Below are 26830 nucleotides of genomic sequence, written 5' to 3' on the forward strand. Positions count from 1 at the left end.
CTGACTGGCAAGCAAAAGGTATCCCATTGCAACTGGAACAGAATAGCAGCTTGCCAGTCCACAGCACCATCTTTTTCAGAGTAAGACCAAGACCTCCTCTATTCTCAATGAGGTATACAGCTTTTAACTATTCCTGCCTGGAGTATTTCCCACTAGCAACAGGGTTGCATTATAACTTTCAATACCTCTTTTATCATGCCAGTTGTTAATTTAATCAGAGGTTATTCTCAGACTGTAGCAGTTTAGCAGTTTACTCCTACAATTCTAAGTACTCATGGAAAGATTACAGAAGAAGTTAGATAAACTGAGAGGGCCATTGCTCTGCCAAGTGACTGCAGAATTTCATCCTAAGGAAAAAAGAGTACAGCAGGGACTCAGGCGAGTGCGCTAACAAGATGACTTTTAAAAAAAGAAAAGAAAAAGGCCTTCAAAGGAAAGAAGTATTTGATTAGCACATCACTACCCCTCACAGTGGGCTCTTTGATGGATCTGGATAGCACTCATCAGTAGAAGATTAAATGGAATTATTCAAACGGCAGCGCCAGGCACAGAAATTCCAGAAATGACGTTGCTGTCTTTGATGTGAAAACACCTGAAACAGAATAGGCTGGAACTCAAAACATCAGGGGAAGCAGGCACTGAAATGGGCAGGTGGTAATGTCGCCTATGGTTGCTAAATGCTCTAGCCTGGCTGTATTCCAAGAAAACAACACCTGAGTTATCCATAAGCAAGGCCACATGCAGCCACAACTACATGGTTTGGCTGCCTTTTGGTTTCCATCTGTGCCTAATCAGGGAGCAAAAACTATACGAAAACTTGAAGTTTCATTTCAACAGAAGGTTAAGTTCTAGCCAACCATACAGAAATTTCTCCTACCCACAGCCAACACATAGTTTTTATCAGTCTGCCATAGAAAACAAGGACTGTGTGGTCATGCTTAGTGGGTATTTCCAGATGGAGTGTGCCTGAATCAGCATGCTTGACACCTGCAAGTTGCATGACAGCCCAATCCTAAGCTTCCCTGCACCCGCAGGAGCAGCGGTGCCAAAGCAGCTACCACTGTATCCAGTAGGTGCCAGGAAGCTGCTGGGAGTCTCCTCAGGGGGAGGGAATGTTTGTTCCCTCCCCCTAAGGAAAGCTCCAAGCACCAAAATGGGGCTTCTCAAGTCTGTGCAGGCTATTTTGCCAGGATAGACTTGAGAGACTCTGTGCCGAGCTTTTCAGCCTGACAAGAAGTTCAGGATACAGCAGAGCAGAGCTCTGCTGGTCCCACCCCTCTCCTGCCCTGGTCCTCCCCCCTGCCCTCGTTCTACCCTCCCCCTTCCCCAGAGACCGCACTGCTGCCCAATTATTGCACTTACCCCTGGTGGTGGTGCACCCTCCTCCTGCCGCTGCTGGACCTGGTACCTGACTGATATGGGCCCAGCACCAGAGCTCCCTATTCACCAGGTGCCATAAACATGCTTCATGGCACGTTTACTGCACCTAGCGCTGGCGCTAAAGCTCAGCGCCAGTACTGGGAGCATTTAGGATTGGGCTCTAAGGTCTTTGTCAATTCCTTTGTTCAAATAAGCTATGGGGGAGTGGCTACCAAGCTATGTGGGTGACACAATCCAAACTGCCCACCTGCTTTACTAGTTGTGGGTTACCTCTTCCTCCCCTTCAACTAATGAGACATGAAATGGCTGTCTGGCTGCAACCTTAGTTTGAAAGGCTGAAACTGCAGCCATACAGCCCATCTGTCACTACAGTAAAATCCAATAAAAAGGGAAATACTCTGAAGGAGACCTAACATGGCCTAATCGTGAAGTGCCTGTAATTGGGTGAAGTGAAAATTCTTCTCACAAAAATTGGCTGTTAAACTTATCACCTACATCAATTAAGTCCAGGATAACGGAGACAAATCTGCTTCTGCAATCAAGCTTGCCACACTGCCAAAGGGTATAGAGGAAATTCTCCTGAAACTGAGCTGCCTTTCTTCTGAGATGCTCCCTGCATTTGGCTCCTTGTCCCTGTTCTTGCCAAGTCAATGTAAATCAGAGCTTTTTTGGCTGCAAAGCTTTGGCTGCTGTGAATGTCAAAGGCTTTGGCTTATTGCACAAGGTCAGTCATTAGTATTTCTTTCAGGCGATTAATAGGACCCAGGGAAACTTATGAAAGTGAATTATCAGGGGGAAAGTGGGCTTGGCACTGCTTTTAATGAATTGTAATTAAAGCAGCAAGTTGCTCCTTTTCTTATCCTTTTGCTGGCAGCATTCAGGATAATGATTAGAAAGTAAGGACTCAGGAATTCTCACAGAGTAGGTAATTCAGTGTGCAACCCACCCACCCCCGGCCTATTGTGGACACAGCCTCCTCTCCTGCTCTGAGAAAAAGAGGGCTGGCATGTGTTGAAAGGTGCAAAAATGGCCCAGTGACCTTATGAATACATCAGCACAAGCCAGCAGTGTGAAAAAGGGTCTGCTTTGACAGAGATGTAGCCACATCCTCTTTTCTGAAACTGCTTGGCAAACCAAATATTAGTCATGCATGGTAACTGTCCCTTTCTGACTGCCTCCTACACCTGCCTTGCAAGGTGGATAATGTGACAAAGGTAACCAGGATAAAGCATAGATACACAGGTATTGCAAGAGCATAGCCTTGGTTCTCCTGATTCTGAGACTTCCTTCTATTCTACAGCTATTAAATATTATTGAATGGTTGTTCCTTGCATTCTCTACCCTACTTCTTGAGGCTGTCCAACCTATACCTGCTGCCTTGGCAACCTACACCTGAGAGGTGTATCCTGCCTTCTATCAGGCCTAAATGCCTAGTCCTCAAATTTCCACTCTTAAACGTAGCCTGCACAAATATCAATATTTATTACAGAGAGAAATATTTACAGCACCCCACCTGCTACTTGGCACTCTCAAAAAGGACAAGAAAGCTTTGGTCTTTTTTGAAAGAAACAACAATAGCCTTCTACTGATCACTAAGAAACGGGCTGTAAGGGTCAGCTAGGGAACCTAAGATGACATGCGTGGACAGGGACAAAGACAACAGCCATCAATCAGCATGTAGAGTGTGTCGATTCCATGTCTTTACAGAGATAGTCTCTTCCCATCTCACCCTTCCAGTGGACACAGATGTCTTATATTGATCTTTGACTGACCTTGCATATGGTGTGACAAAATGCAAGCGCTACCTGTCCTGATCACATAAACAGAGAATCCAAAGCAAGAAAGCAATAAATATGTTGCCTCACTAGGTCTAAGCTGTTCAAGTACTGCTTGCTGTAAACATTTTTTTTTTTACTGCAAGTAATCACATAGTGACTAGGAAAAAAAAAACCCAAAGCTAAATAACCCACATTCCAAGCAACTATGAAAGCCAATTAGTTTTTACACAAATTGCACCTGCAGAAGCCCACGATGCACCAGGTTCAGTTTTCAACCACTCACAACTTCCTTAGCTTCAAAAGGACGAGACATTCCTTTGGAACACAGTTGTCAAAATACACAGAAAGGGAGGAATCTTTGCAACAGAGCGGAGTTTTGGGTTGAAGTAGAAGAGGAATGAAGGACTTCCAAAAGATCATAGTACCCCTCCAATGGTAAATAGGATTGTTAAAAAAATATCCATACTCTATAAATACATAGCTAAAGGTGGATTCCAAGACAGATAGGTTGAATGACTCAATGGCTTTTCCACTCAGGTCTGTTTCTGCTAAGTGCCTCTTGCAGATGCAAACTGCTGGTCTTCCCCAACTGCACTGGTTATTGTCCTTTGTTTAAAAAGGTTTGGTGCAAATTTGTGCTTGTGGGGTTTTTTGTAAGTTCCCAGGAAGAGGAATAATGGCATTTTCCAAACATTTCCCATGACATGAGAATCTACTAGCAAACCATACATCTGAGCCATGAACAACCAGGATCTCAGGAGAGAGGAGGGGCAGTGTGTGCAGCGGAATCTTTTTAACAGGGTATTTGATGTGGCCACTGTGGTTTTTGTTATATTTTCTTTTTTTTTAATTCTTTCTTTCCTTTTTCTTTAAAAAATGAAAAAAACTTTAAATAACGTTTTTGTTATCTCCTAATATACATCAAACAACTTTCATGCAAAGCAGCAGTCATGGAGGAATCTAAGCTTCCCAGGATCTTTCTAGGTATACAACTTGAGGAGCTGAACTTCTTGGCAGGATCACCTGGTTTTTGGGATGCTCAATTGGTTTTCTCCTGTTTTTTCAACTGGAATCTGATGATTTTGAGCCAAGTATCTGGGCCAACTTCTGCTTCTTTCTGGAGGTTGTCATAGTACTTCAAGTATGTTCCCAGTGGCCTCCTTGCCTGTTCTCCTGGAAGTTTTTGTGGAAACCATTTCCGTCTTGTTCTAGGAGTTCCAGCTCCTTTCTTCAACTTTCCATAGACATGGCACCAATAAGCTGTTCTACTTTGTATGCCAAGCGCTGCCGGCGCGCCTGCTCATCCTGCTCCAGGGCCCCAATGATCTAGGACCAAACAAACAAACTCATGACCAACATTTCAGACAGAGCAGAAAACAAAATGATCTGATACTTTGCGAGTAGAATGAGGGATAAAGAAAGGGTTTTCAACCACTGTGCCTTGGCACACTGGTGTGCCGTGAGTCATCCACAGGTGTGCCACCAGAATTTGGGGAAAGGTAATTTATTAGTAGGGCCAATGGGGGATGTGAGCCCCTCACTAGCAGCATGGTATGCCTTGTCAATTGTCAAAAACCTGATGGTGTGCCTTGACCTTTTAATGCCCTGTCAGTGTGCTGTGAGATGAAAAGGGTTGAAAATCACTGGGGTAGACAGAAACAACGAAACATTCTTAGGGTCCAAACCTATCCAACTTTCAAGTGTTGATGCAGCCACAATGCAGCCCAAAGATAAGGGAACAATTTTTTCCTTATCTTGAGGAGGCCTCCATGACTGCCCGCCCCATGCAGGATGCAGCGTGTGCTCCATTGTCATAGTTGCATCAGTGCTGGAAAGCTGAATACGTTTGGACCCTTAAAAAATTATGACTATCTGCACCTATACACATAATGATAATCAGGGCTGTGGAGTTGGAGTCAGAAGCAATTTTGGCTGGAATTGGAGGCTCATGCATTCACCAGTGGTATGCAAACTACTATAACTAGCAGGGCTATGGAACTGGTACACAAAACCTCCAACTCCATCCAAAATTGCTTCCAATTCTGACTCGCACAGCCCTGCTGATAAAATATCTGGATGGTACCTGAACCTTCATATCTTGCTGATTTATAATGATTCAGATCCATCAGTCCATACTGTCTCCAAGATGCTGTCTGTAGATCTTTCCAAGTTCTGCTACTTAGGAACCTTTTCCACCCATTTCTGCCTGGCCCACCAGTGTACACATTTGATCTCTGTTGTGTATATGCAATGTTGGGCAGAAATGGCGTAAGTGGAAAACCCAGGGATTGAACTTTGGACGTTTTGCAAGAGAATGTGCTCTCAGTCTGAAACCACAATGTTGTTTGAGGGTACCCTGATAAACAGGTTTGTGACATGTATATCGATGAATGTGCATAAAGATAATGAAGCAAGAATCTGCCTATCTGAGTGCAGGTTTTTCTGAGGATTGCAAAAGTTGACAGAAAGGATACAGTATGTTGATTTCATTTCAAGGATCATACAAGAGTGGTGCTGTTGACTGTAGCGACTGTAGCATGGTTAATATTTATGGTGGATCTGTTAAGTCCTTGGGAGTGGAGGGAAGGATAACAATTGGCAGCTAGGTGCCAATGCAGAGGAGGCTAGTATAAATCCCAGTCCTTAGCTGGATTTTCCAAGGAAAAAACATAAGGAATGAAAGCCTTTGCAAGTACTGTTCGATTCACTAGCCCACACTAATTTCTGCATTATCGTGTTGGTGCACATTACGGACAAGAAACACAATCACATACTGGGTGCTACATTTCCTGTATCATTTAGCAGGAAAGTAATGAGGTTCTCATCCCTAAGCGGCAAATGCTGCTGCACAGCACCACACGAATATACATGCAATTAAATGACAAAAACCTTGCCTTTAATGGTTGTAATTGCAAAATAGGCTTTTCTTGCACTGCAAATTAAAGGGTTGAACAGATGGTGGAAACTTGGTTTCAAGTGATACATTCGTCAGAAGAGCCCATGCTACCAGCAACACTTTGTAAAATAGAACTTGCTTAGGCCGTGCCATATTATTTCTTTCTGGGAAGATGGGACGGGACAGTATCCCGGGGAGATGGGATGAGACAGAATGGGACAGCAACATTGGTCAGGCCAGTTTTTGCTAGGCCTCAGTGCAGCTCAGTCAAGAGTTAAAAATGAAAACCCTCTGCTTTCTCTGACTGTGATCTAATTACATAACTGATAAAGTTATCTCACTAATTTAGTCCTATTTGAAATAAATATATTGGATACTAGTAATGACAATAGATAGAAATTAGGCAACTGCACAAAAATAACTATAAAATAAGAATAATGTTCATGCTCCTCCTAGAAGGCATAGGATTATTTTTGCTGTCTGCAAGAAAACATGTGTCTACTTTTACAACATTGTTTTAAAAATAAATGATAGCATGGTGGTTTATAAGTCCATTTATATAAATTTAGAGATGGATAACTCCTAGAGATATTTTTACTTCAGGATAAGAAGCTGGGTTCCCTTATTATCAATTCCTACAACTGTGAATGAGCTTAAAACTTATGGACCAGGATCTAATGAACCAGGCAACTACTTTTGCAGATCCAAAAGAGCTTTGGGAAACTGTTTTTGAAATTCAGAAGACATTCAAAAGCAGGTTATGACATGCCATTAAGGGGTCAGGGGTGGTGTCAGTGGTTCAAAGAAAATGTCACACTTGACAGATGCAGGCCTTTGAACTTATCTAAAGTAGCTCTTTGGATCTTTATATGAGTTTCCTCCAAAAACAATTCTTTGCTATTTAAGTTAATTCTGATAGTCTTGACCAGTTATTACATGGGAAAAACTCTTTAGCTAATGTACCTGTATGTAGAACAGGAATTTATTACACAGTGCTTCTTTTATTCTGTGTTGGCATAAACACAATGATGTTAAGAGAAAAAATAATGTCAACAAAAATTTTCTCTTTTGGAGAATAATTCGGTTTTTGGTTGCCTGGTTTGATTGTATATGAGCTTCACAAGGTCATGCTATTTCATCATAATCCGTTTGTTCACAGTATGTTCTAGTAATCATAGATATGTTCCTGAATGACAAAAGAATCCCAGTTCCAATAACTGAGACTGGGTGGGGAAGTCCATGAAGTCTGCTATGACTATTATCCAGCCAGACTGTAAGCCAGACAGTGACTATTATCTGTTGGGGGTAAGATGTTAACTGTGGTTCAAATAATCACACAGTGCAAATGTTGCCAATTGCTTAATTTCTTGTGTTTCCATTTGAATCAGTGGAAACTAACCATAGCTGAAGATAGTTGGCTAGATTAGAATAAACCATACATTGATAAAGCTGCAGTTCCATTGTTTGTCATGAAATCTGGCATTGCTATTACCATGAAATGAAAAGAAGATCTAAACTATACATTATTAGCCATGTGATGTTGTAGTTACGAGCTTACTTTTACTCACAAGCAGTACCTGTTGGGATTGCAATTCTGACTGAAGCCATAGCAAAGAGGAAAAATATTTAAACTTTTACTACCGCACTGTTATTTTTTCACCAAAAAGTGGCTATTTAACCCTTAAGTGCCATTATAGCAGTTGTAGCCACAAAAACCTCCTTCCCAAGACGCTTTATGTAATCCACCATAGGTGTAATACGTGAACATACGTAATCATAGATTTTTTTAATGGCAAGAATAAGCAAGGATTGTTTTATGAGGGGAATAGTTCCTCCAGCCCCTGTTGTGGGGAAAAGATGCCTTACCTCCTCACTGTATTTGCTGACATAGGAGTAGATTTCATTGAGTGCACTCAGCATGTTGAAATCAACAGCATGCAGGCGTGACTGTTCTGCGAGGTAGGCATTCATATCCTGGTCACTGATGGCTGGTAGTTTAGCAATGTCTGCATAATACCTGTTAAAAGCATGGAAAGGAGTATATGAGAACTGTGTAGTGAAGTATTTGAAAGGATCAATACTTAACAGCAAAAATCAAACAATAAACCTTTGAAGTTCCCTTCAGTGCTATGTTTAAAAATTTCTTATGAGTCTTCTATCCTATATGGGCCTGTCGCTGGTGGAATGTGCATTCCGCTAGTGGCAACTGCCTTACACCTGTCATAAAAAGCAATGTCAGCATATGAACTCATGCAACTGCTGAAGCACCGGTGGGAAGACTGAAGCCTTCCTTCAGTTGCCCGAGGATCGTTCACCACCTGTCAAGGCAGGTAGGATGGTGGGGAGGGCCCTGCCAGGACATGGTGGCGGGGCAGGATAAGGACAGGGGAGGGTGGAATGAGGCAGCACAGGGAGTGGGGGAAGGTGGAAAGGGATGGGAGAAGGGCAGACGAAGGAAGTGAGTTTGGTGGCAATGGCAGCCACTTAATCCTAATTCACTTCCAGGATCCAATCCTGCAGGTCCATGCAGATCTGCACCAGCTAGTGCAGGTCTGAGTAGATCCTTCTGCACTGCGGGAACATTCCCTTTCCCAGAGGAGACCTCCACAACTGTCCCCCCTGCAGGATGCAGTGGTAGCCATTTTGGTGTTGCTGCATTGGCGGGGGGGAGGTAAGGATACAATTGGGCTGTAAAAGTATCCATGCAAGAGCAAAGTATTGTCCAGGATTCCAAAGTAACTCTGCCTATGGTGGGAGGTGATAGAGAGATGAAGGGTGCATCCTACTTTCTCCTATAGCAGATAGGACTGGGATAATAAGAGGGCCAGTGTGGGCTATGAATATCCTACCCTAGTACAGCATGCTTTCTTATGGGGGCATCTTTATTTCATTTCTGTTTTAGCACTTAAGTGCTGGGTCAGTATTGCAAGAATCTCCCATAGAGACACACATTCATGTTCTGGCAGAAGGGAATGGATTCTAGTTCAACATTTTATGTTTCAATGGTAGGAGTTGTAAGACAAAACTCTGAGCAGTGCAAACATATGGCAAGTCCCAATGGGTAAGTTCATCTCCTCCATCTCCAGTCCTACAATCATAAATTATAGAGCAAAAAGCTCTGGAACAGAACAAAGTGGGGGAGGCTTTGAAGGAGGCAGTCATGATCCAGCAGTTGCTCCTCGATCCTCACACTGACCTCTCTACCCAGCTCTTATAGCTGGGTATGTCCTTGGCATACAGCAGCTTGTTGGAGGGAGAGTCCTTGCCCAGGCGGTGCTCTGAGGTGGAGCATGAATCCATAAATGTCTGGGCCACCACTGAGAGACAGGCATCTGTGATGCTTCCTTTGTGGATGTCAAAGACAAACTGTGGGTTTTTGATGACATTCACCCAGAAGCGAAGAGGAAGACTGCAGAAAAAGGAGGCATAAGCATATATTATAAGTCCAAGAAGGAAGAGGAAAGCATTTATTGCACACTCCATATACCCTGCTTTCTTTTCACAAAATGGCACTTTATTCCCCCCCCCCAAAAAAAAAAAATCTATCCCTCACAAGAATGACTCCAACAGGCAGGTGCAAAAAATACTTAGAACTAGGATATAGAAAATATCAAAGTCAAGGTGGGGCTATTTTCCTGATTTATCTTCTTTGGGTGTTTTTGACTGCTTAAACTGGGATGCTTGTGTGAGTGAAAATGACTTCTTTGTGGAAAGATGCTGTTCAGTGTCCTGTTAGGCAGCCACCAAGAGGAAGAAGATAAACCAATAGTCTGACTCAGTACAAAGCAGCTTAGTGAGCTCACGCAGTCATCACTGAAAGGGGAAGTCACACTGAAGACCTAAATACTGGTTTGAACAGCCGTCTCTTCTCTTGGGATTTTATTTTTTTAGCTGCTGCATGCAGAGCTCAGCAACAGTTGGGAAGCTCTCTGTGCTAAAGGTCTGGCAATCATGGGGGGAAAATTCTCTGCTCATTGGTGCCACTTGGTAGCTGTAAGAAGTGTCATTTTATTCCAGATTCCAACATTTTAGCCTAATAACTCGTTCATCTAAAGCTTCTGCTAAATTGTTTTTAGCTCTTTGCAGCCTTAGCAGGGAATCTGGCTTTGGCAGACATGATGATTAGAGGCTTTTCAAACCACAAGGGATTGAAGGAAGGAAATATATATAGTCTGGGGTTGGCATTTGGTGTATGTATGAGCTTTTATTCTCCTTTCAGTGGCAAATTTCTAACCCAGGGAACTTTTAATCCTAAAATAACAGCAAAGAGAAAGATGCAACAGCAGCAATTGTTTTGAAAATATGGAATACAAAGTGCTGCTTCTATCAGCTGTACTTGGTTTGAGCAAAGGGTACCCTGTCACTGACAAAAGAGCTTAGCTGGAAGTTCAGAAAAACACTTGAGAAGTGGTTGAAGAGTCACTGCTATGTAGTTGCTCAAACTAAGTTGTTACAACTAAGGGTCATCCACAAGTATCTATTCACATGAACTGTTGTTGATGAAAAGGTTTTTCATTTCTTTTTCATGATAGCACCTTCGAGATATTTGCTATCAGGTGTTCAAGAGAAGAAAACAAAGCACTGCACAAAGACAATGGTGCAGGAGGCGCCAAAGCAGGGGTGTGCGACCTTGGACACGGCCTGATGCTACTGCCACCGCCTTTGCTGTGACACACCGTAAGAAGAGAAAAAAGGCCCCTTAGCTTGCATCTCATGTGGTTTCCTCAGACCCACAAGTGTGGTACTTATGGTTTTACCTAAAGAGATGATGTGAGTCAAAGAGGTCTTTCATCGGCACAGTCCTTATAAATAAGACCTGATGTCCTGCACTTCTGGGTTTGAGAATACCATGTGAGGAACATGATTAGGGAGACAGATGCATCTTGCATCTGTGGCAGGCTTGAGCAATATGATGGTGGACTGCAGAGCACCCTGAATCCACCACTCCCTCACTCCCCTCACAATCCACCACTGATGGAAGGTGCTTCAGGTTGCCTCATGGCTGAGCTGCTCTCCCCCAAAAGGTTGTTCTTTAAAGATATAGGGGAACTGAGCAGTAGTCCCCAAAGCAACCAAGAAGAACTTGGATAGCTTTCTTTTACTTGTCAGTGTCCTCTTCCTCGCTTGTGTGATTGCTCCACCATGGTTGCTGCCCAGAGACACATGGGCCGGAAGGTCTTATATGTGGTTGTAAAGGAAGGCTTTTGAAACTAATGAACATCTGGTTCAATCCTAGTTGCAACCACATTTGTATGTCACCATCAGGTTGGTTTTTCTCAGCAGCTCCTGTTCAGCCTCTTCCACAGGCTGTTGATGATGGAGTGGGAGATGTCTTTGCCCTTAAGGTGCTACTCTGCAATCCAGGAAGCCTGGATGGCATTTCTGGCTCTACTGACTGAAAGTTCATCACTTAATCAGCTCTACATGTGATAAACACTATCAAGTAATGGAATAATTAAAAAGACTAGAATAACTAATGAGAGGTATGAATCTATCCCACTCTTGAAACAAACTGTTACAAACTGCGGGACCTGAAGGCCAGAATATTACACATCTACCTAATGCAAATTATTGTCAAGAACAAAATATTGGTGAAAACTATCCTGATGAAGCAGGTTCTTCTGCTGGGTGGAGTAATTAGCTTATCCTGTACAATGCACAGTTTGCGGGGTTCTGACCATAGCTTCAACCTTCTATATATATAAAAGACCCCACCAGCCTTACTTTCAATAAGGATATGGTCCTGGGACTGCTGTGTTATCATGAATGTTGAGGTGCAACCACATTAATAAAGGGAATTGTACCCTACTGTCCCAAAAGACATTTTGGCAGCTCTGGTAAAATTGAGCCCTGGTAATTGTGACAGGCAGGTGTTTGCGGGACTGTTCTTGAGAAAGTCTGATCATTATTACATTCCATGTTAAAGGAGTGGTTTTAAACAGTTCAGCACAAGGCTGAGTAGACATAATTTGTGTTACCATCTGGGGGAAGCAGATGGTGCTTAACTGTAAAACTGACTATCTAGAAAATAGAGCAAAAGTTGACCAAGCACTGTAACTCTGCTGAAACAATGCTGCAAAGAAGGAATTGCCTTGGTAAGGCAGGGAGCTGGACATAATGAAACCTACCTTCTTTTTCAGAAGTGAGTGACTGAATAAGTATCTACTCTTTCTTCCTTTTGTTTCAATAACATTTTTAAATTAACAGTTGAAAGGCTTTTGAGAAAATGCTTTTAGAATTGTAGTCTGAGAACAGACTACAATTTGAGTATCTGAATTCACCTTCCCCAGGCAGAGAATTGTTCCGCTGCCCTATGAATCTGAATGATCCATTTCAATGCAGTTCAGGTTTATTAAGAACTGCCCAGCTTATATCCTGCAGAGCATAGTTTGCCTTGGTTTATCTCCATATAACATCTAACAAACACCACAGGCAGTCTTCAGTTTCCCTAATGCCTCAACACTTGGGAACGTGACCAGATGTTAAGAAATTATGGTTTTAAATAAGAAGGCACATGCTTTGTGGAAGACTGTGTTGTACAGTGGTCCCCTGTGGCACTGTGTAAGCTTTTGCAGGTCAGCATGGGACTCACTGGCATAGCTGCCATTGTGTTCGTCGAAATGGGGCAATAACTCTGGAGTACCAGTTCTGAGATTATATACTATATGTTTGCTAGATTCAAGGACTGAAGGATGACAGTAAGGGTGCATAGGGTGTGTTTGGTTAGGATCAGCATTACCTCTCAATGCCTTATGGGTGTTTTAAGCATCCCGAAACAATTACGCTAGAAGTGAGGAACTTGGAGGAGGGTTTATGCACTGGTAAAAATCATATGCCAAAGACAGACTAAATGCAGCAAAATATGCAACTTTCAGACCAATACAGAAAACCAGAAACTGTGTTCATGTACTCTTCAGAAAGCAAGCTGAATGCATCCTAGGCAGGCAACTTCTGAGACAGGTCTAGGTCATGTGAATTACATAAACCCTCAATACACATCCCTGTGTTATTGCAGTTCTTTCTTCACGTCTGCAAAATGTCATAGCTCTCACCAGTTGCTCTTCCAGGTGTGCCTCACATCAGTGTCATGGATGCCATGCTTATCTGCTTGTTCATCCAGGAAATCAAACATGTATTTGATGGCCAGTGGGAGAGCACTGCCTCGGTGCACGGTGCTGAATAAGGTCTCAAACAAGTCGTCCACAAACTTTTGCAGCGTACCCTGGTTGAAACAGAGACCGAGGTGTGAGAGTGCTTGCCCACAAACTATCAGCAAGGACAAGTGCAGAACAATATTGTTATAGGTTATGCCTAACTTAAAACTGGGCAAAATTATCTATCTCTTCCATTTGCTTTCAAAAACAGGATATTTTCAAGCACAGTCATTTGATTTTTATAAACAACTGCTCCAATTTCCAAAGTGCAACAGATTATTTTCACTGTCGTTAATTTGCAAAAGATGAAGTTGACCGAGAGAAACATTTTCAGTTGACAAAAAAAAAGATGAAGGATTCAAAGCACTGGTCCTGGTCCAGCCACCCTGAAACAAATAAAGTATAGATGTGGGAGTCTCTAATTTGATGATGTAAGAAAAACTAAGCTACAGGATATAAAAGAGTTGCACATCCTTCTTTATCAGCAACCCAACAGTAGAATGAGAGCTCAGACCCATTTTCACAAAAGGATGGCTTAATTTGCAAAAGGGATATCTAAAATGTCCTCTCCAGACTACCACTGCATTATCAATTCATCTCTCATTCTCCAAGTAGATTATACAAGTATTACCTTTGTTGCTAGCAGCCTGGTCAAATAGATCTCTGACACCATTTTACTTCCCCGATCACCCTCTTTCTGGTCACCGTGGTCATGGTTCTTGACTAAGTGCCAGACTTTCACCCCACTTTCTAGGTCTGGGGTAATCATGGGTGCCCTGGAGCGGAGGCTGTCTGGGCTGCCTGTGTACCGAAATGTAGAATCTGGACAGGAGGGGGAAAAAAGGCTGGTAAACCTCAAAAGGAAAACACTCCTGATTACAGCTGTCTTACATAGCTTAATAGGAAAGCCATCTTCATTGGCTTTTTTGGAAGAGAGCACAAAGTGGTCCAGTCACTTCTATACTTTAGGATGAATAGGAGTATGATGAGGAAGCATTATATGCTTTATTTGCAGTATTTTACCTTCAAAGAACACTGGACCCCAGATCTTATACGATTTGTCTCACTGGATGGAATACAGGTGACCATCCAGTGAGAATGGAAGCAAAACCTTCTGAAATTGTACGCTCAGCCACCATAGCTACCATACGTGGCAAATGATGCTTCCAGTATCTGCTCATGTTGTGTGAAGATTACAGTATTATCCACCAGGGATTGGTGCAATGTTTTGGAATAATGTCAAGCCACTCTATGAGCTGTTCATGTTTTTGATCTTTCCTCCTCCTTGTTCTTAAGTGAATGCTTGTTTTGCAGTGACCAGTTCAGACTGGTTTCTTAATTTGCCACTTTTCCCATCTAGGTGACAGTAGAATTAAGGGGATCCCCATAAATTAGCAGGAGAATGAGGGAATCGTTACAAAATTTGCCAAGGCTTCACTCTTGATTAATGCTCAGATAAATATGAATATTCCTGTGGATGTAATTAAAGGGTGAGAGCTTTCTATTTTTAAACCGAGCTCTGCACTAATACATCATGCAAATGTAGAAAGTAAATATGCAGCTTCATTTGCATGCCATCTGCGCAATCAGAGATATCAATATTAGCAACAACTGTGGAGATCCATTGCGTACAAATGCTCTTATGTTGCTTCTGACTCTGAGCAGTTCCACACAGATGATGCTTGATATAACTCAACTCTTATTTGAAAACAAGAATCCTTCCTTGTTGGAAAGAAGTTTCAAGGGGGAGGAATCTGTGCCTTTTGCAACCAATAATACGCAATGACAAATTAAAACAATTGCATCTCAGAATCCAGAATTTGCATCTCTTTAAGACAAAGTGACTTTGGGTTATTTCGCAAATGCAGATTCCCATATCACAGCTACAGCAGCCCATAACATGCAGAAGAAAATGGGCCAGTTCCTGCTTGTGAATTACTCTGTGTGTGCATTAGAGCCACCATGCAGTGTTATATGGTGCCCAGTGCCTTCTTGTATATCATCAAAGTGTACCCTTCCCAATCCTCTGGGCTTGGAGTGCCAATGCACATGTTAGTCCCTTGGAATTGGGCACAATTATCAGAGTAGAGCACTGATCTGAAAAAGCCTAGAAGTTATGTTTATATCATATGTCTCTGCTTCTTACCATATCTGCTAATTGAGGTCCGTGATATACTGGCAGAGGCGGGAATGTTGTAGGAAGAGGTCTGTTTCGGAACAAGGGCAACTACTGAGCGATCCGACACCTGATGGAAGAAAAGGGCAAAGAGGATAAGCAGGGAAATGAAACATGGCAAAGAAGTTATATACTAAAAAGTATTCATGGAGTCTACTAGCTGAAAATGTTGGCAGTTATAAATCTTACAATTCAGACTTGGCAGAAACATACGGAATGACACACCATGTCAGAAGACCAAAGAAAATAAAGGGTATATTTCCCCTGCTGGCTTATTCTGCCCCTGAAGAAATGAAAAGACATATTGAAGACATTCTTGGTCACTTTGAGTTAGGATTACATTTGATCCAATAAAAACGGAGATTCCCAAGAATTGTAGCAACCCAATTAAAGCAATAATGCACTGGGAATAAAACAGCTATAATAATGTTATGGACCATAAAACATTCCTATTAAACCATTTTTTATTTTAACCATTTTTATGAACTTTAAAAGTTTGATTTATGACTGAACAAGTCATAAAATCATCTTTCGGGATCTTAAATTGCCAGTCCCACAACTGCACCAAAAAGGGGGAAATTAAATCTGGGGAAGTCAAACTATAAATGAACATTATCACTAACGAGATTTTGTTATAGCAGGTTTTAGTGGTAGCGTTTAATTTTACCCTCCCTATAAATCTGAGAGTCAAGAAGTTTTAACTTATCTTCATTAACAGACCTTTACTCCTCTGAGATTTGTACTAACAGCCTCTTGGTATAGAATCGTTGTTGGTATTGAAATGGCACACAATTCAAAGTGAAAATGCTCTCTTATTTGAAATTTGACTTAACTGACTTTGAACCCAATCTTGTTCTTTTACCCCTCCTCCACCATTGCAGTGATGCCAAACTGGTGAAAACTGCATCCGTGGTTGGAGACGGCGGGCCAGGAGACCAGCAGGGGAAGGGGATTGCCTAAGCCTCCCAAGAATGGGAGGGTATCCTTGAAGAGACTGAGGAGAGAAACAGGGTGGGGAGGCTGCAGTTGGAAGGCTCCAGGTGGCATCTGAGCCTCAGAGAAGTGGCACTTGGCCTCAACAAGGCTCACAACAGCTCAGGTTGCATTGGGAGCTCAAGCGGGTCCCAAATCCATGGGTTATTCACGGTTTTCAGTATCTGCAAGTGGTCTGGGAACAGAATCCCCGTGGATAACGAGGTCCCACCTCTACTTATTTTCAAAACTAGTACATGTTTTCATATGAGTTCAACATTCCCAGGTCCCACCCAACACCCTGCTTCACTCAAAGGGATGTTGGGAGAGTTCACTGGAAGTGTTTAAAAAGTGACAACAGTGGTGAGCATTATAATAAACTTAAAGAAAGTTCTTACCATCAGATTCTTAGCAACAGCTGACAAGTACTAGTATATGGAGGCCTGTGAAGGCCTTCATTATAAAAGATATTATTTTATGAAAGTTATTTATTATTATTAACAACAAAGCTTTGCATTATATGCAGCAAGAATGAGGTATTTACATTTTGCGAGCACAACACTTTGTTGTTTCTTCTCCTCCGCCTCCTTTCACCCAATTTTAAAGACTCTAAAAGAAACTATCAGCAGTTATATTATTTTCTTAGGATGTTATTAGCTGCCACTTTGGTTTAATTCCAGTGGCTGAAATACAAAAGGAAGTTCACACACAAAAGCAATCACTCCCGGGCTTCTGGGACTGCATCATTTCTTCAGAGCTGTAGTTAACCAAAAGAAAGAGACTCTAAATACTGCACACTTGCAGAGTACTCTCCTCCAGGCAGGGCTGGAAAAAATATTTCAGATTCTTATTTGTATTTATATATAGCACCATCTGTGGCATGATAATGAGGGGACAAGTCCCTATCCCCAAGAAGCTCACAATCTAAAACAGAAGAAAGAAGGGAGGGATAATTAGAGGTGGGGAACAGTATGTGATTGTTTCATTTACATACCTAAGCTTAATTACAACAGAGTATGAGGATTAGGGAGTTGGGTCCAAGTCCTTATGGAAAGGGTGGGTTTTGAGAAGGGATTTAAGTGAAAAAGGTGGCTTTGCAGAGGCCACCTAGAGGACAGTTGAAAAGCAAAGGTGAAGGCATGGATGTGTCAGGATACAAGAATGGAGAAATAAAGGGAAGGGGGTTTGGCAAGAGCACGGAGGATTTTTTAAATAAGAACAAGAAGCTTATACAGGATCCAGGTGTGGACAGGAAATCAGTATAGGTATTTAAGGAGTGCAGTATTATCAAATAGTCAGGCTGATGAGAATTTATTTATTTATTTATTATCAGAGTGCTGGACAGAAATGAGCTGGCTGAGGTAAGACTGGAGGACTAGGAAACAAGATTACTATAGTCTCTGAATGAAGGCAACAGAATGCTGGTGGCATCTGCAGGTGTACCATGAATACGTGGTTCACTTTCGCATACAGTCTGGACCTAATATCAAGGGATGCCATTTTGAGCCCAGTTAAATGTGATGACACCGTCTTGATTTTGGTGGGAGTAATAGTGCAATCCTGTGCATGTCTACTTAGAATTAAATCCTACTGTCTTCAGTGGAACTTACTCTCAGGTAACTATGTTTGGGATTATGGCCTAAGGATGTTGAGCTTCAGGCTATCATCCTGATTCAGAAAAGTTTTCAAGTCCCTGCTGCTGCCAAAGATTAAGGGTTGCTGCCATTCATCATAGGATGCTGACTAGGATTCCTTGAAGAGCGGGGAGGAGAGTCTTATGGAATGAACTTTCTGAAAGGATCGGGGACTCCCTTGGTGCTGAGTGAAGATAGGAACCTGAGCCACAGCATGCCAGGTGCTGTGGAAATGACACTAAGCCATGGGGAGGGAGATAGTGGCTGTGATGGGGACTGTGGTAGCCTCATAACTGTGGCAGTGAGAATGTGATGCCTTTCTTTCTGAAGGCTGGATGTCCAGAAGGATTCAGGACTTTACCAAGTAGCGTGTGTAGCTTGCTTCAAAGAGGGGCATGGAGCAGCCTGGGTGGATCAGTGCCCAGTTTCTCTGAGTAATTGGAGATAATGACTAGAAGGAAACCAAAGGAGAGATCTTGACCTTTCTGTCTCATTTGTATCATGGTGGTCTTTCTCTACCAGTGGTCACAGCTGGTGAATCAACTTACTTAGATAAAGGACATTGCTGTCATAGCGGCTGTTTGAGAATGTGGATCATGTACTTGGTCTTTCAGAGGAATTCCATTCCTTTGCTACAAAAATTTACTGGTTCAGACATTCATTCCAGTGGCAGGCCTGGGGGGGGGGCGAGCACTGCACCCGTGCAGCATTGCAGACTGCACAGGAAGCCTTCTGAGGCTTCTGACACTATCTTAAGCAGTACTTCCAGTTTCCCCACTGTTTAAGACTTCTGGGGAAACCTCAGAAGGCTTTCCAAGTCATCCTGAATGCTGTGTGAGACTCTATTTTGCTGGGTAAATATGGGAGGGTGGCGTGATGCGAGGAGTGGCATCACGGACCTTTTTCCCAGGGCACAGCGAGGGGCAGGTCTGTTACTGATTCATTCAATGCTATAAAATGACCTGTCCTCATTATAGCATTCAGTCAATAAACTGAGGCCATCTGATGATCCCACTATTTAGATCACACCTACATTTTCCCATTGTCCAGTCCTAAAGCTTCTGTAATTTTCATAACCAAAAAGAACACTGTTACTGAAATGGAAAGGAGCACACTGGGATCACACTCAAAATTGGGACTAGTTTTTTTTTCCAGAAAGCATCATTTTGATTAGACTTCTGTTGCAGAAAGGCCAGTTCTTCTCTTTCGTGTTCCAGTTGCTGAATGGTATATGCTAAGAATGGATTGTATACATTTGGCAGCAAATTACTGCTTCCTCATACTGGTGAAATAGAAACAGCTATTACTGTCAGTTGGGGCAACAGGCGGATTAATTCAAAGGACAACCCAGGAGCAAAGCAAAGCACAAGCATTCCTGATATGCATCCTGAGGCAATTGCTATTGAATACAGGCGTGCATGCTACTGCACAAGTGACTTTACATCACTAGCAAAATAACAGGTCATTTTATACTAGCATGTGATCCTGACATGGCAGACGACAGACTCGGATATAAATTAATGCAGAGACTTTCCAAATCACCAAAGGGATTTAGATACTTGATTCCCAATCATTTTAAATGGAGGGACATGTGAAGTGGGATTTTCAAAGTGAGGGGAATTTGTGCTTTTAAGTTATTTAGCTTCTTGTGAAAATCCCCATTTTCCCCACTCCCTTTAATAACAGCTGAGATGGCTTTGCAAATCTTATGCTACATTTGTATTCCACCACTCTACAAACCCAAAGTCACATATCTTCATTTTGATCTGTGCACGAAATGTTGGGTTTAACTCAGAGGCAGATAAAGGGTCAGTTCCTCCTCAGTAATGAAGCTCAAATGATGGCCGTGGCAAGTCATGATTTGTCAGCTTTACCAGTTGTAAATCCCCCCCATTGTTGTATTCTCTGAGTAGAAGCAACAATTACAAAACTCTTGTATTTTTACAAGAGTGTAACAGAGTTGCTCTTTGATGGGAAAGGCAGGAAAAGGAGAAGCCCAACTCAAGGTGATTTTATCTTCAGCTCCTGAAAGGGTCACAGGTGACCCTGAGATTATTCTGCTTTTTTATCACCTATTTCTGTTTTTAGTATGGTAAACTGCCTTGAGTAAATGCAATAAACTCTAACAATAACAGATCAGTCACAATCTCTAATTGTCTCCAAAAGGCCAAAATTCTTTGTACCTTTCAGAGCACTTTTTAGAAATGAACTTCATCCATGAAGGAGAAGCCCCCTTGAAGTCATGGGGCTCCTGGTTTCATCAGGTGGAAAACGCCTTGAGTTGCAGAGACACTGTTTGCTTCATGTTAAGAAACTGCACCTTGGAACAAGAATTTTCTTGGGAACTGGACAAGAAGAAACTGACCATGGTTTGGTTAGCTTTCAGGCTTGCAAAGAATTTGTAAATACTGTAGTTTTTCTCAGTCAATACAATTATTTTTGTTATTTATTTATTTAAGAAAGACCAGGTAAAAATACACCCATCCAACTCCCTTTATGATTTTATAGGAGCAAGGAATGCTTAAAATGAGGTTGCATGTATGTGAGGAAACCATGGAGACACTGACAACTTAAGAATATATTTTGATGGACTTGGAAGATGTGACAGCTGTCCACTTTTGATTCCTTCCTGTTAATGACAAATTACTGTTAGGAGAGTAATTACTGTTTTGAGCAGAGGGATTTTTCCTGTTAATGTTGAACTCTGAATTGTGAATTGGGAGGATAAATTTTAAAGCGCTATTCTTAAAGAGAAAAGTCGCATTTTTCCTTCTCTAAAGTTGCCTATGGCCCAATCCTATTGGATACCACTGTTGCCCATTGGGCATCCCTCATTCACCTGACTAGGTCAGAGATCAGCTCAGGGTTACCCAGGTAGCCATACAGTCTCCAATCAGGTATGGGATCAAACTTAGTTGATATAAACTTTTTTATCCAGTCAGAGAGGTGTGTAGTGCCAGGTGTGCTGTTGGAACCAGCTATTGATTTATAGGAAGCACACCTACTCATCCCCAGTATGTGCAGAAGGTCTGTAGTCCTGGGACAACATTAGCAGCTAGGAGTAGGAGCTGTATTTTTAGCTTGATACATTTATGGAATTAATTTTGTGCTTGCCCTTTCGACTTCAAGCCTAGTATTGCCTTGGAGTTTGGTTTTCTCTTATGTGGCTACCTGGCTCTCCCTGCTGGGCATCACTAGTTTCTGCACCCAATTTTGTCACATCTCTTTGTGGCTATCCAGCCAAGTCTAGGCATTTTTCACCCATCTGCTTTTGTAATTCTTTCCCCCATTTCATCTGCAATTTGGGCTTTAATAAACTGGTTATGTTTGGATTATTTGCTTGCCTAGGCTATGTCCACCAGTAAGTTGTCATGTCTAATTGTTTATGGGCATTATTGTGATCTGGATTTAGGCAGAACTGCTAGCTTCTGTACACAACTGGGAGGGAAAGTCTTTCTGCCGCACCTGATTTTCAAAGTCTGAGATGATTGGCACAGATATCTGCCAATTCCCCCTCTTCAGTTGCTGGCCACAGAGGTATGCTGAATGCTAACTACTAGGCACTACTCCTCTTGGTCAGCTTCCAGCTTCCCTAACAGGATCATTTTTCTTGACATAATTAATCTGAGAGCAATGACATTTTGGTTCCAATACAGCTTCCCTGTGGGAAGTGGCTCCTCATTCCAGAACAAGTGGTTTGGGGATAATGGAGTTATGTACCCTATGTTTAAAAAGGCTTATAGGCATCATGAACTGCTCTGAGCACACGAGTCTTTAGTAAAGGGCTAGCTAATGGGCTAATTTCATAATGTCTGAGATTTTTATAAGGCAATAGTACTTTGCTTCTGGGTCATTTTTGAAATGGCTAAGGTTACAACGATGTGACTTTAATCACATTTCCATTTTAATTCAATTAAGTTCATTTCCAAATGAACAAAGAAACCTGAGATTTTCTTTTTCCTACAGATCTACTGAAAAGCATAGTTGTCTGGAACACCACAGATCTCACCAGTATAAACCACAATGCAAAAAATATGAAGAAACATCATGGTGAATTTAACATATAAAAACGAATGTAACAATAAGGCTCCAGTTTTATTCTAGAACAACAGATACTCTCCTTGCTACTGCTGATCTGGCATGGTCCAATTTCAGAAGTTCTGAGTTTCTGCAGAGAACCCGCATCTTAATCTGAATGAGAACTGTGGTGCTGGATCTTCAGCTAGTGGGCACTGCTGCCTGAAATGCCAAGCCGCATTTAAGGGTTGGTTTTGTGAGCAGCTGGGACTCAGTAATGAAGTCAGACGGGGAAACTGTCAAAAAACCTTCCTAGCAAGGTGGGTGGCTTGAAGACGGCACAGCTGCTGAGAGGCAAAGTGCCTTCAAGTCTATAGCAACAACAATAAAAACAAACAGGCTAGGTTCTTCAAGTGAAAAGGCCCTGTGAAAACTGTACAGCATATCATAGAGTATGTCTCAAAATCAATACAAGGGGATATTTGGAGAGGACCTTGCATGGAGGTGACTGGTCAAGAGAGACAGACAAGCTGCAACAGGTGCAGGTAACAGAATAAGGGCCCAGTCCTATCCAACTTTCCAGCACTGAAGCAGCCACAATGCAGAGCAAGGTAAGGGAACAAACATTCCCTTATCTTAAGGAGGCCTCCTTGACTGTTGCCTCACCACAACATGCAGCACATGCCCCTTTGGTATGGCTGCATCAGCCATGTTGATAGGATTGGGCCCTAAGAAATTGGGATTGGGTCCTAAGGAGATTGGGCCCTGGATTGGGCCCTAAGAAAAAATATTTCTTTACTCAGCATGTGCTTGGTCTGTGGAACTCCTTGCCACAGGATGTGGTGATGGCGTCTGACCTGGATGCCTTTAAAAGGGGATTGGACAAGTTTTTGGAGGAAAAACCCATTATGGGTTACAAGCCATGATGTGCATGTGCAACCTCCTGATATTAGAAATGGGCTATGTCAGAATGCCAGATGCAAGGGAGGGCACCAGGATGAGGTTGTTATTTGTTGTTATCTTGTTATCTGGTGTGCTCCCTGGGGCATTTGGTGGGCCGCTGTGAGATCCAGGAAGCTGGACTAGATGGGCCTATGGCCTGATCCAGTGGGGCTGTTCTTATGTTCTTAAGGTGGTTGTTGAGAATATAACAGAGAAAAGCCCAAGTTTAACGATTATAGTATTTCCAGCTAAGGGAGAGTTTATGATTGACCAGAGGAGGACTGAAAAATTTAGTGGCAAAAGAGAGAATGGACCGACACTGTTCTCTTCAAGTTGCCTGTCCAACATTTTTAAAAAACATTCCCCAGCAACAATGTTTGTCTAACTCCTGCAGTGTCTTTTCTTCCTTCATTATTCCCTGGTATTTCCTCTGCCATACTTAAACCACTTTGCACTGCCCTTTCTCCTCCTGCTTTCTTGTGTATTGCCAGCCTCCTTTTTTGCCATTTTGCCTTTTTGCCCTGAAATCCCCCCTCCCATTTACAAATATGGGAAGAACCTCTTCTGAGCTATCAGCTCTCATCTATCAGTTTGTGGGGGAGCGAATAAATTTTCCAGGTGTAAAGCCCAAAGGATTCCAACATCACTCCTGAAAGGAAATAGCAAGTAATAATGGCTGAATCTCAACACTTGTGCAAAGTGTGTGTGGTGGTCACCTGATAGTAATGATACTGGGTAGAAAATAAAAGCAGTAATGCATTGACAAGTTTTTTGAAAATATCTTTAGTTTATACATTTCAGTTAACATAATAACTGTAAGCCAGGCTGCAGTATCTTTGAGGATCTTCCTGCTCTCATGGTGACAGACAGGCAGTGGTGCAAATTATAGGGTGAGGGTTAAAATGATAATATGTCTTTGACTGCCACCTTTGTATCCTGCTGTTTCTCCAGGGAGGTCAGAGGTATGTGGAGATCCATGCCAGCCTTTCATCCCCGTCATCAGGCTCCTGCCTGCCTGAGAGTGTTATTTCCCATAGTAAAATCTGAAGCTGCTGTGGCTTAATCAGCCACTCCCTTATTTCAATCTTCCTCACACCTTTTCAAAATATTCCCAATCACTGGCAGTCAGGTAACCCTCATCTCAGTAAGAGTTAAATTTAGTCTCTCAGAGTTGCGCACTCTCTTTTTCACCCTAATCAGCACCTGCAATTGAAAATTCATTGAATTCCTCTGCCATGCAGTCCTTGCCTGGACAGTGTCATTTGCACACATTACAAGGCTGAATTCTTTGGGGAAATGGGGTTATCAAGCAATGAATTGCAAGGGCTGCAGAGGCTGCCAAAAGAGCTGCAGCTAAAAGACCGGCTTGCCTTCGTTCTAACTGAGGATAAATACATGGTTTGTATATGTGACACAACATGTATCTGTGGCCTCACATAGCCCTGTGATAGACACAATAACTACCAGAGAACTTGCACAAAAGGAAGGTGAGATGGTTCTGCTGTGGATGGGGAATCCCTCCCCCCCCCACTGACATCTGTCACTCTTTAAAGCAGTGGTCTGAGGATGCAAAAGGCATTTTTAAAAACTGTTGCATGTGACATTTTTGAAGGGCAAGGAAGGGCGTGTGTAGGAAAGAGTGCTTGGCTCCTTCTGAAGCATATTTATATTAGCATATTCATTTATATTATATTATCCATCTTATTATGGACTACTGATTGTTAACAGTACAGTGCTTTCTATATTTGGTCATCAGAGAGCCATAAGGATACAGATGGCAGTTCAGAGAGAAAGAAGTATTGTCCATGATTAATTAAATAAAAAATTAATTAAATGTAAAGTCGTCCATAAAATATTGAAGAAAAAAATATGGTACCTGTCTTATCATAGGAAAAAAAAAAAGTAGGCTGGAGCCCCCAATTTTCTTTACTAGAAAGAGTGCCTTATTTTAACTTAGTTAAAAATATCTAATGAAAATTATGGCTTACCATGGCAGAGAACAGAACTGAGCACAGATCTTCACAGTATGGAGACAGTGACATATGCAACAGACCAGTCTTCTATATGGAGCTGGAGTAAGGATTGGTGAAAAACCAATTGTCCATGCACTTTGATATCCTGCAGCATTTGTCCTATTGCTCCACTCAGCTGCATAATCTGCAGTCTGTGACAGATTCCATACATGCACATCATCAGTGCCATACTCCTCTGTCACGTTCCAATACCAGGCCTCTGACGTGATAGCTACTGCTCTGGTCTCCGCATCCTTAGTGCTGAGAAATCAGCTCCTCTGCATATGCTGTCTGCCTTGTGAACACAGCTGGCATTTTTAATTTAGTCGATTTTCAGCTCTGCTTGTTCCTGTGAGATGTGTGTCAGAGCTGTTTTCCCTTTTAATATGTGAACACATTGAACCATTCTGATTTTTCATAAGAATGTGACTGTCTGTCTTGTTAGAAAATATGCTGAGGGGTTAAATTTTTGTTTTCACTTTGTCTTCCACTCAAAGCCCAATTTTTGTGGGTTTTGAGCTAGGTTTTGCTTGCTTACCTGGTAATGAATCAAGGTGTTTAACCGCTTCCAGTCACCTTCAATTTTGGTGGTGATGTCTTCATCCTGAAGGACCACACGCGCTATTCGGCCCTGGCGCCATTCTGCAGGGAAGCAAGTGTATGCAAGGCAGTCAAGGTTAGAAGCACAGATTTCTGAAAGGGAGATAGATTCTCTGTAATATTGGTCCTCCATGAAAGAAAAAAGTTTAACAGTGCAGGTCAATGCATGACTACTCAGAAGTTCCAAGCACATCAATGGGATCTACTCCCTGGTTAGTGTGTATAGAATTGCAGCCTAACAACAAAATCCTAGGCATGTCTACTCGGAAGTAAGTCTCACTAAATGGGACATACTCTAAGGAAAGTGTGCATAGGAAAGTGTGCAATTTAAATTTTGTTCTTGTCTGTGGCTATGCACTTGATATTGTTAATACCTGCCAATTTTATGTAGCTGACATAAAAACAAATTCCAAAATTAGAGAAGTAGAGATTTTTGTGCAGAGGGCTAACTTGCCCTCTCCCACCCAAATGGAGAATTTTCAGAAGGAATCTTATAGAGTTGGGCTATGGGCAACATGATGAATGAATATCCAGAAGTTTAGAGGTAGTGGGGAATGATTGGCTTAGCGAACTCACAGAGAACAATGCTAAACACTGGACTAACCACCAGTGATCTTCCCATACTAATATCCTCCCCTGTACTAGGCTAAGGGTTTACAAGATTCTACGTGTGTAAGCCTTGTTGTTCTAAACAACAACCATTATCTCTTTAAAGATGGTAATCTCTCAAAGGTACATTCCCCAGTACCATTCTCCTCATTCCACTCCCATCTACAACTCATCCTTTTGTCACAAGAGAGGAATGCTCCTACCCAAATCCATGTCGACAGCCCGTGGCCTTTGTGAGTACGGGACATTTTTATAAACTGCATCTAGAATCTTCTCTTTCACTTGAGTGATGGTATCACAATTCAGCACCTTCACAGGAATTTCAGGACTGTTCTCATTGTCAGGATTCACACAGTTCAAGATCTAGGAGGGGACAATAATGAGAATATTAAACTGTACTCTGCTGAGGGAGAAACATCCTTCATACAACCACAAAAATTTTCAGCATAATGTGAAGGCATTTGTCACCATTCAATTTCTGTGAACTCTAGTGAGGTCAAAGAAACTAGTGATATTAGACTAGTTATTTTTAGATGCATACTGTGACTTTTAATCAAAATAATCCCCATGGCAATTTACAACAACAATGCAAAACAACTCAGGAAGACCTTAGTTTATTGGCTGATGGCACAAACCAGAGCATGCTTCTACTTGCTTCTA

The 26830-nt window shown here is 42.1% G+C and overlaps 1 protein-coding gene across 2 annotated transcripts in view; it reads right to left on the reverse strand.

The window, feature by feature from the left end:
• Nucleotides 1-1337: 1337 nt before the first annotated feature.
• PLXNA2 (plexin A2) overlaps nt 1338-26830 on the reverse strand; it is a 481295-nt gene continuing 455802 nt past the window's right edge. For both annotated transcript variants that reach the window (XM_066626224.1, XM_066626221.1), the window contains 8 exons: nt 26374-26533; nt 25500-25603; nt 15355-15454; nt 13840-14030; nt 13107-13276; nt 9251-9463; nt 7921-8071; nt 1338-4484 (listed from right to left, as the gene is read on the reverse strand). In XM_066626224.1, the coding sequence (XP_066482321.1) occupies nt 4389-4484; nt 7921-8071; nt 9251-9463; nt 13107-13276; nt 13840-14030; nt 15355-15454; nt 25500-25603; nt 26374-26533 (1185 nt within the window). In that variant the 3' untranslated portion in view covers nt 1338-4388. The remainder of the gene's footprint in view (nt 4485-7920; nt 8072-9250; nt 9464-13106; nt 13277-13839; nt 14031-15354; nt 15455-25499; nt 25604-26373; nt 26534-26830) is intronic.

Source organism: Tiliqua scincoides, chromosome 4 (genome assembly GCF_035046505.1).
Source record: "Tiliqua scincoides isolate rTilSci1 chromosome 4, rTilSci1.hap2, whole genome shotgun sequence".
Taxonomy (NCBI): domain Eukaryota; kingdom Metazoa; phylum Chordata; class Lepidosauria; order Squamata; family Scincidae; genus Tiliqua; species Tiliqua scincoides.